The sequence below is a fragment of the Eleutherodactylus coqui genome, chromosome 3 (assembly GCF_035609145.1).
Source record: "Eleutherodactylus coqui strain aEleCoq1 chromosome 3, aEleCoq1.hap1, whole genome shotgun sequence".
Classification (NCBI taxonomy): Eukaryota; Metazoa; Chordata; class Amphibia; order Anura; family Eleutherodactylidae; genus Eleutherodactylus; species Eleutherodactylus coqui.
In genome coordinates this window covers 199366709-199377433 of record NC_089839.1, presented here as the reverse complement: position 1 = coordinate 199377433, position 10725 = coordinate 199366709, and the positions used below count along the sequence as shown (strand labels likewise).

General features: G+C 46.8%; 1 protein-coding gene across 1 annotated transcript in view; it reads right to left on the bottom strand.

The window, feature by feature from the left end:
* Positions 1-1311: 1311 nt before the first annotated feature.
* The window catches only part of LOC136619935 (peroxisomal acyl-coenzyme A oxidase 2-like), a 15414-nt gene continuing 6000 nt past the window's right edge, over positions 1312-10725 (bottom strand). The window contains exons 3-4 of the mRNA XM_066594655.1: positions 3366-3527; positions 1312-1413 (exon numbers count right to left, since the gene is read on the bottom strand). Of these exons, the coding sequence (XP_066450752.1) occupies positions 1374-1413; positions 3366-3527 (202 nt within the window). The 3' untranslated portion in view covers positions 1312-1373. The remainder of the gene's footprint in view (positions 1414-3365; positions 3528-10725) is intronic.

Below are 10725 nucleotides of genomic sequence, written 5' to 3'. Positions count from 1 at the left end.
AGGAATTGAGCTTGTTGGATTTCAATATGCCCGGCCGTTGGCTCCCAGGAGATAAGCCATTGCCAGGGATGTTGTTTAGGAATGGATTTTCCCATTCTGCTTGCTGAAAAAAACCTTGTACAATTGTCTGATTTTGGCATGCGTACGTATGTGGGAGCCACAAGAGACACCTGTAGGCCAAATGAGTATTCGGCCAACAGCTCTCTTATCTATGCTATTTTACCAAAAGTATTTGGATCGTGTCTTATGTCAGCCATAGTTTGTTTTGCTGAACATGCTTCAATCTAAGGAACTTACAGAGTTTACACGTGGTGTCATTCTTGATTGTCATATTAGTGGACTATTGGTTTGTGACAATTCCACTACCACCCAGACACCAGCTCAAATGGGAATTACGTGGTCACAAGGTGGAGGAAAGAGGGATGTACCATGCCTAAACAAAGAACCCCAGACAACCCAAAATATTAACCAAAAAGGACAAACGACACCTGAGAGGGTCCGGTCACAGAAATCCCTTATCTACTGAGAATATGCAAGCAAGTAGAAACCAAGTTAGTGTCAGCATTGTCCGACAGGGACTGGCTGCTATTGGATACACCAGTGATGCAGCTGTACATAAGGCATCCATGAGAAAGCCATCACAGTTCTTGTCAGATGTCAAAATACCTTTGGTAGGATAGAATATACAGCCAGCTTTATTTTGGTCAGATTGATGGCCTTCCACCACATTTCCTGTATGATCATGAAAATACCCCCATTGTACAAGCCACGACTGTCCTGCACAGAGCACTGTGCCAAGTCCCACTGGAAACCTTTATTATGTATTACAATGCCAACTCTGACCCAGGCCTTAGTGCCCCATATCAGTGCCCAATTTCACTTATGGTCTTATGTCTGAATGGACATGAACATCTGTAGCTATGTTCTAAAATCTAAAGGAAATCATCCATAGAAAGGAAGATTATAGCAGCAAAAGGGAATCAAGTCCACATTAGTACTCATGATTTCGGAATGAGATATTGAATAAGGATATCTATGAATCGGGTTTAGTTGTCCGTATACATAAGTGAACTGAGATTGTTACCTGGCAGTGGAGAGTGTTCCTTCAGACTTCGCATCTGGACTATAAATGGATGTATGTCGTACTTGTGTCCATTGTTGTATAGCTGGGCTAGGACCACAGCATGTGTGCTGGTTTTTCCTACTGTTCAGATCAAAAATGCAGAAATTACCATCTGGGCATGTGTGGAACATTTTATATTACAGACATCAAGAACTGGAGTGCAAAAAAAAGAAATGACTTACACCCTCCTGGCCACCACTTTGTTGCTGGTATCTGTGGAGTATCTATTATAAATTCCTGGGTGATAGGATCAAAGGTGGCTGTGGTCCCTAAACCCCGCAGATATGTTCCTGCAGATACAGAGCATAACAAAAATGCATCTAATTTGCCCTAAGCAGCTTTGCGGTTTACAAAAACACTTCTATTACTATTGACAAATTGTTGGCTTTTCTCTATTTTTTTGGCATTACTTGGATTAATAAGATAAGGGTATAAAGTTCGGCCTTTCAAGAGCCTGATTATTAGGGAACCTACATCTGGGACTCAGTGACATGGCTGAAACTAGACCCCTCAGCCTATGGGGCGCACAAGCCTTCCTCACTACACTGACACTTCCTGACCTGCAACTTCTACACACCACTGTATATGGACAACGCAGTCTTAGGCTAACTTCATAATGGAGTGAATCCCGCTCCTATATCACGCTCGCCATCCATATGATTTTCCAGAGGATGTGAGGTGTTTGCATGTCAAAACAGCCTCGCATCACTATGGGGGTGAAGGGCACTCCCAACCCCCCCCCCCCCCCCCCCCCCCGCGGCTGTTTGCAGAGTTTCTCCAATTGTTTTCAATGGAAAACCTTGCATTGCAAATGGTGCGATGCTGCCGCTGGTCCCATTGAAAATAATGGGCGGTGCGATGCAAGAGCACGCACAAGATAGTACATGTCGCAATTTCTTTCCAGCATCACATAACAATGCAATGTGGGGGAAAAAAATCACTCATGGGTATGATGGCATTAAAAAAAAGCGGTTCACATTTGTGTGAGATTTAAGCGTCTATCAACGCACAAATCTTGCGCAATTTTCTTGCCCGTGTGAAGCCAGCCTAAGTAGGGTTGGCACCCAGCTAGTAAACGACTGGTCTAGCCACTAAATATATCTGAAGGTCGGTGCTGGTAATAATTTTTTTCCAGCAATGATAGTTGCCTTTAAATAATGATTAGGTTGCTATGGCCAAGTGTCCTCCACTGCCACGCCTGCAATATGGGAGATGTCTGTGGCTGGTGCCTCATTATGGGGCCATCATCAGTTTTCACACAATTCAAGAGGCTTTGGATTCTTAGAGCATAGTGCTATAATATAAGAATGGTAACAGCCAGCTGTGAGTTTATTCATTGGCTACTGTTGTTGGGTTAAAAAAACGTGGCAACCAGAGGCGTAACTTGAATCTTCTGGGCCCCAATGCAAAATCTGTAACAGGGCCCCCAACTATAATGCTTTATTCATAGTACTGGGCTCCCTATGTGGAGAAGAGAGGCCTTATGGGCCCCTTAAGGCTCCTGGGCCCGGGTGCAACCGCATCCCCTGCATCCCCTATAGTTACGCCCCTGGTGACAACCACAAGTCTAAGGGTACTTTTAGATGGGACAACTGCTGGGAGCTTAAGCGCCTGACAGTTGTCAGTATGACTATCGCTTTTGTGCATTCACACTGGAGTGATAGTCGTTCAATGAATGGAGGTTGAGCGCACCATAGATTTCTTACCTCCATTCACTGTGATCAGGCAGTCACTCAAAGATGAACGACTGCCTGTTTACAAGTGAGAACTTGCTCACTGTCTATATAAGAGGGATCTTCTGATCCACTGGGCATGAACCTTGTGTAAAAAAAGTTCAAACAAATGTGTTGTGGAAAGGTTTGCAGTTTTTCAATGCAAAGTGTGAAAAATGCAGCAAGTTTGAACATAATCAAGGGGAAAATTCCCATGAAGAAGTTGCCAAAATTTTATACTAGAATCAGAAGGTCAGACATGGTAGATACTTTCTGTCTTCTGCATCTGATATGAAACTCAAAATCTTCACATCTCGCCTTGCTTGACCCAACAATCTGTAGACCCAGCAAGGTCACTTCATTGCTGGCAGTGGGCCAAACTCCACTGACTGTAGCCTACGAAGCTCGGTACTTGATTAGATTGGAGTACTCTCTGCTTAATAATTACAATGGAAATCTACATATTCCCTTTTAATTACTGCATCAGCCATCCCTTTAACATCATATATACATAGATATGGATAAATAACCTGGAAATATATTTAACCTCCCGTCCATTTTCATCCCATCCCATTTCCTCGATTTTCCTCCGCATGTGTAAAGTGTTCCTGACGGCTCCTTCATAACTCTCCAAGAGGGTCTTGAAGTACATGTATTCTGGGCGAAGACGGGGTCCTTGATAACGAGGCTCACTGAGGAAATTAGAGCAGGTAGGTACATCTGTTATCATTTATATAATGTGCAAACAGGGGAGAACAAATACAAGAAACAAACATACAAAAAACACTGTTACATGAAGTAAGCGATCGATGGAAACAGTTGGGGTAAGGGTCCCAACTCCAACGAGCTTACATACTACAGATAATGGGGTGATACAGAAGGTGAAGGGCTCGGTATGGTGAGGTGGAGAGTGAGGGATGCTATACACATAGATGATGGTCAAACTTAAGCCGTGTGGTGGTTGAATCGGTATTACTGCAGGGATTGCAGTCAATAGGACACGAAGCATGTTATTAGGTGGAGTAAAGAAGTGTTTCATTTAGGGAATGTGGTATGCCTACCTGAAGAGGTGCGTTTTTAGAGCACGCTAGAAGTTTTATGTGTCAGGAATTCCCCGGATAGTTTGGGGTAGAGCGTTCCAGAGGACTGGTGCTGCTTTGAAGAAGTCCTGGAGGTGGGAATGAGAGGTTCGAATTAAAGGGGCACTTAATCTGATTTCATTAGTGGAGCAGAGGACGTAGGCTGGGTGGTGGATTGAGATGAGGGGAGCAATAAAGGGCGGCGCGGTGCTATGTAGAGTTTTCTGGATGAAGGTAGTGAGTTTGAATTGTATTCTGTATTTGATGGGTAGCCAGTGCAGTGACTGGCACAGGGCAGAGGCGTCCAAGAAGCGGCTGTAAAGGAAGATGAGCCTTGCTGCCACACTCAGGATGGATTGGAGTGGGGAGAGTCAGGTGCAGGGGAGGCCGATAAGCAACGAGTTGCAATAATGAAGCCAGGAATGGATGAGGGCAACAGTGAGCATTTTTAAAGTGTCCATGATGAGACAGGAGTGGATTCTTGTGATGTTCTTGAGGTGCAGGTGATACGTCCGGGTGAGAGATTAGATATACGGGGTAAAGGAGAGATCAGAGTCGAAAATGACCCAGAGACAGCAGGCGTGCTGGGAGTTGTGGTTGTGCCACACACTGACGTGGAGATGCCAGGATGAGGTTGGTTAGCAGAGAGCAGAAACACCAGTAGGTTAGTTTTTTGTTTTTTTTTAAACATTAGGTTTTTTTAAATTGATATAATAGACATACATAACATTTCCGCATATGTAGTACAGATCATACACAACAAATTTTGTTTAACAATGTTCTAATGGGTACAGTTATCTTATTAATATATTCCCCCTTTTTTTTTCGGTATAGCATTTAACAAACAAATCGGTATATTTATCTTTGTCAAAATAGTAATGATAGAAAGAGGCAATCTCATTGACTTGTCAGCGGTTCAGACAGATTTCAAACAGTAACCAACTCAACCAGTAAAGAAAAAAAAAGAAAAAAAATACAAATTTGGCATCACATATTTTTCTCATGTCAAGACTTTAAGAATTTTCTCCAGACATCCCAAGACTCCCCATATTTTTTCAATGTATTATTTCTGAACGCTAGCCATTTTTCAAATACACACTGCTCTGCCATACAGTCCTTGAACTCTCCAAATGTTGGGACGATGGGCCCTCTCCAGTATTTAGCAATAATTGTCTTTGCTGTCATTAGAGCATGTCCTATCAGGTATCTGCAATTTGGTGGATAGCTATCAAATTCCACCAACTGTTTGCGGTCCATGTGAAGAATCAGTTGTTTTAAGATCCTCATTGCCTATTATGGGACTGTGTAGACGGACAGCATATGGCTTGCAAATGTCCGAATGGGTCCTACAGCTACACTGAAAGGTCTTGTAGCACTACTGAGTGATTTGTAGGTATTGAATGACAGCTGCAGCCCACATGATTGCATACAACTCAGGCCAGCTTCACACAGGTGATAGGCTATTTTGCGTTGCGAGAGTGAGTGAAAACGCATGAAAATGAAACCAATGATTTCCAATGGTTTTATTCTCATTTGTGATGCTTTCACTGCATACTCACAGCGCTAAGAAAAAGCAGCATTATCGCCCGTTGTTTTTAGTGGGGCTGGCGGGGATGAAGGAATCCTCTGCCGTAGCTGTGATAGAGGTCCGTGATGCTATCCATTGCTTTCAATGGGGCTAGCGCTGCTGCAGCCCCATTGAAAGCAATGGGTTGCAGCCAAGCACCGCAGCAATGATTTTTGGGGCAGGGCTTGAAATATAAGCCCTTTCCTGAAAATCCTCTCTAGCTGTAAAAAAAAGTTTTAAAAAAATTAACTCATCTAGAAGAGCCGTCCGTCTGTCTTCTGGAGGCCAGGGATTGAAAAATCCCCACCTCCAGAAAGCGCTGCCCTGATTGACTGAGCGCCATAACCAATCAGGGGCAGCACCCAGCCATCAATGATTGACAGGTGAGCGCTGACTGTGATTGGCTGAGCGCTGTGGGAATCCGCAGAAAATGGAGCATGCTGCGATTTTTTTTCGAGCTCATGCAATCCGCAAATCGGAAAAATGACATTTTCAGGTATTCAATTACCTGCGGATGCCTAATGATTGTCTATGGGCTGACTGAACTGTGGATCGTAAGGGAACTTAATTATCAGCATCTTTTATAAATTCTTCTAATAAGCTGCAATACATCAGTATAGTAGTGTATTAGAAAGCTACCGTGTTTTCCTGAAAAAAAGACACCGTCTTATATTATTTTTGCCCCAAAAGAGGCACAGTGTCTTAATTTTGGGGGAAGGCTTATAATACTCACCTAGTAGACAGCATTTGGGTCCCTCGCGCTGAACTGTAGCAGGCCTCTGTGTACTCCTGAACGCCGACAGAACATTCTCTTCCTGGTGGCGGGGCATGAATACCCCGCCTCCAGCAAACCAATGCTCTGATTGGTTCATCGAACGCCGCGTCAGCCAGTCAGAGCCAGCACTCGATTAACCATTCAATGACATAATTGAATGGCTGTCATTGGTTAATTGAGTGCTGCTTCTGATTGGCTGACATGGCGCTCGATCAACCAATCAGAGCAATCGTTTGCTGAAGGCGGGGTACTCAAGCACCGCTACCAGAAAGCGAATGCTCTGTCGGCGTTCAGGAGTACACAGAAGCCTGCAGCAGCACCACAGCCCAATGCAAGGGACCGATACACAGTTTTTTTTCATGTAGCTTAGCTATGGCTTATTTTGGGGGGGAGGTCTTATATTTTTTATTATCGGAGAAACACAGTATAAAGCTCAGCCAAGAGACTGGACTTCATAGGCCACCTGGCAGACCCAGAGGCTGTATTCACCAACCCATCAGGACCTCACGTTCACATCACAGGGGTCCGATAAGTGACAGAGGGAGCCCCCTCCCTCTGTCAGACGTTTAGATGCCGCAATCACACTGACCGTGACTTGCAAAGGGGTTAAGCACTGGAAATCTGAGGTTTCTTCGGTACCTGGTGTTACAATAAGTACCAGGCTGTTATCCGAGCATACAATCCCCCTGGCACAAGAGCCCAGCACCAAACTTCTGATACAGCTGCCGGTGAGTGGTAAGGACAGGGAGGCAAACTCAGGATGACACCGCGCCCACAGTCCATGTTATCTGTGCAGCACCGCTCCTGGAAAAATACTCCTTAGAAAGGCACAAACTCTCTAACGGTCACTCACTCACTCCTGAAGACTTTAACTCTGCATGGCGGACTCATTTCAGTCATTCAGTGGAACTCCTGGGGATATTAGTCCCAGGGAAAAGGCCAAATCTCAGCCTTTTCCATCTTCACCACATGCAGGTTGAAAGTATCTGCATGCAGCCAGACTTCCCTCTCTTGCAGACCAGAACTCCAACAACCACCAAAGAACTCCACAAAACAACTCAGAGCTCTCTCAAGACTCAGAACTTCACTCCTTCTCCCTCAATCATACACCTTGAAAACACATTTATGGGACAAAGTCATATAAAAGATACATTTCCAGACATAGTCCAGACAGTAAGCCATTCAGTGCTGCAGCTATGCAATATACTCCGGTATTATTGTATCTTGTTACCACCAGGAAGTAGGGGTGGAGACAAGATTGTGGCTGCTTGACAGGTCGGTGACACCCCCTTGTAGTGATTGGCTGCACGGCATGCTCCCCTCCCTAAGCCTCACAGGTCCTGGCACTGAGGTCTCCTGCAGTAATTGCTCCTATGGGCGGCCAGCACTGCTGTCTGTGGCTGCCCATGTGCCCTTTATGGCCCCACTGTGAGTGTTCCCGGGGCCTGTACAGTGCCACCTGCAGTCCCCTTTACCGGCCCTCGTGCCCCGCTGTTAGTCAATCGGCAGCTGATGCTGTTGGGGAGAAACTTGCGCCTCTCTGTCTGCCATTAGGCTCCTCATGCTGTGCGGGAGAAGGCAGCCGACAGACGCGTTGCTCTGCTGATGGGAGCGCTGCAGGGCCACCTGATGCAGTGGGGAAAGAAGGCAACGGACAGACCAGCCGGTACATCGCCGCGCCACTGGGCCACCTGATGCAGTGGGGGGGAGGAGGTGGGGAATGCTGCAGACAGAACCAACAGTCGATGTGAGGGCTGATGAGCGCCGGTGGGGCGGCTCATGCTGTGCTGCAGAAGAGACTGAAGCACCGCTGGGGCAAACCGCAGGACGCTCGGTGAGTCACCGGGGCTATTGCAGACGGGGACGCAGCTCACAGCCGCCCATAGCGGGTACAAATCAATAGACGCACGCTGCACTGACGGAGGCCAGGAACAGCTGCAGCCCCTTAAATGCTTTTTGCCTGCCGTGGAGGGTTAGCGGTTAGTTTTCCTATTGGCCTTAAATTTTTTAGCTGTAAAGGCTTTCCTCTCTCTTCCACCTCTCTACCGGTCAATACTCACTCTCAAAGGCAGCACTCAGCGCTGCATGGCGATCTCCTCTCATCCGCTCATTCTGTAGAACTTCTAGGGGTAGTAGTCCCAAGGTAACTTTTAGGCCATCGCTCAGCCTCCTCCATTATAACACACGCAGACCATTCAGTGTCTGTGGGGGTCCAAATAACTCTGGCTCCTGCCAACTTCTCTTGCAAACTCCAACACTGACTTTCCTAAACTCACTCTTTGCAGACTGACTTGCACATAATCTTTGCAAACACCTATATGAAGCATGGTCACATGACTTTCAAACTCACATCATAAAATGATACATTTACAGCAGACAGAGACAGCTCATTTGCAGACATTAACCCTTTCATTCCTGCAAACTCTAATACACATTCTGCTGATTTATTCCCCAATCCAAGATAATGTACAAGACAATACAGACAACATATAGCAGACATTTTGGAGGGGCCCTATTAGTTCTGGGCCACTACACAATCAGATCTCACAACTTATATCCCTAGCACTAGATACAAAATCAGAACTTTGGTCATCACAGCCTGCATCGTCACTTCTCTTTATTTAAGCCCTTTCGATACATGAAGTCTGTTATAGAATTCTATATCATTCCAAATTCCTGTGACAGCTGTAAAATGGTTTTTGTCATTTTGCTCATATTAATAGCTTAGTTAATAATAGCTTAGTTAAGCACAAATCATATACAACGGAGGAGCGGCAGAGTCATTGGTCACAGTTTGATGTCAGTAAATGGTATTTAGGGACCAGACCCCCTGAAGAAATGCAAACCCCAGAACAGACCCCTCTATGACTTCACAGCCCAGATTCTTTCGGTAATGGCGGCGTCGCCAGCCACCCGGGACGAACACAATCAAAGCCGCCGTGCAGCCGCCTGGGTAAGTGAGGGGTCGGGGGTGCTGTCAGCGCTGGGGGGGGACTTTCTTTGCCCCGGACTTACAATTGGGGTGCCCTGCTGTATTTATGTTGGCCTACCACTGTGCCCTGGGCAGTACCGCAGCGCCCCTGGGGCCAGTTCTGTGGGGCTGAGGGGCCAGTTTTCCAGGGCCTGCTGGATGGAGGGATGGATGAGGCTGCATGAATGAATGCATGGATGGATGTGTGTCTATGTGATGATGCATGTATAAGTCTGTGTGGATGCATGGATGGATGGGGCCGCATGGGCGGATGTGTATCTCTGTGAAGATGCATGTATAAGTCTGTGTGGATGCATGGATGGTTGGGGCCGCATGGATGGTTGGGGCCGCATGGGCGGATGTGTGTCTCTGTGATGATGCATTTTTAAGTCTGTGTGGATGCATGGATGGTTGGGGCCACATGGATGATTGGGGCCGCATGGGCGGATGTGTGTCTCTGTGTGGATGCATGGATGGTTGGGGCCGCATGGGCGGATGTGTGTCTCTGTGATGATGCATGTATAAGTCTCTGTGGATGCATGGATGGATGTGTGTGCGTGTGTGCATAAGTGCGTGCGGATGCATGGATGGACGGATGGATGAGGCCGCATGGGCAGATGGATGAGGCCGCATGGGCGGATGTGTGTCTATGTGATGATGCATGTATAAGTCTGTGTGGATGCATGGATGGTTGGGGCTGCATGGATGGTTGGGGCCGCATGGGCGGTTGGGGCCACATGGGCGGTTGGGGCCACATGGGCGGATGTGTGTCTCTGTGATGATGCATGTATAAGTCTGTGTGGATGCATGGATGGTTGGGGCCGCATGGGCGGATGTGTGTCTATGTGATGATGCATGTATAAGTCTGTGTGGATGCATGGATGGTTGGGGCCGCATGGGCGGATGTGTGTTTATGTGATGATGCATGTATAAGTCTGTGTGGATGCATGGATGGATGAGGCCGCATGGATGGTTGGGGCCGCATGGGCGGATGTGTGTCTATGTGATGATGCATGTATAAGTCTGTGTTGATGCATGGATGGATGAGGCCGCATGGATGGTTGGAGCCGCATGGGCGGATGTGTGTCTCTGTGATGATGCATGTATAAGTCTGTGTGGATGCATGGATGGTTGGGGCCGCATGGGTGGATGTGTGTCTCTGTGATGATGCATGTATAAGTCTGTGTGGATGCATGGATGGATGGGGCCGCATGGGCGGATGGATGAGGCCGTGTGGATGTGTGTGTGGTTGTGTGTGGTTCTGTGTGTCTAGGGATGGATGCATGTATATATGCTGATGGATGGATGTGTCTGTGTATATTTGTCTGTCTATCTGCGGGTGGGTGGGTTGGTTGTTATAGCTTAGCATCTCGGTTGATCTATGCCTTCTTGTCTTTAAAATGCAGAGTGTATACGTCGGAGCGCATCGGTGGCCAGTGGCGATTCCCGGGTTTGCACTCGTGATCTTCTTCCGAAGTCACTGCAGGAGGGTGAGTAT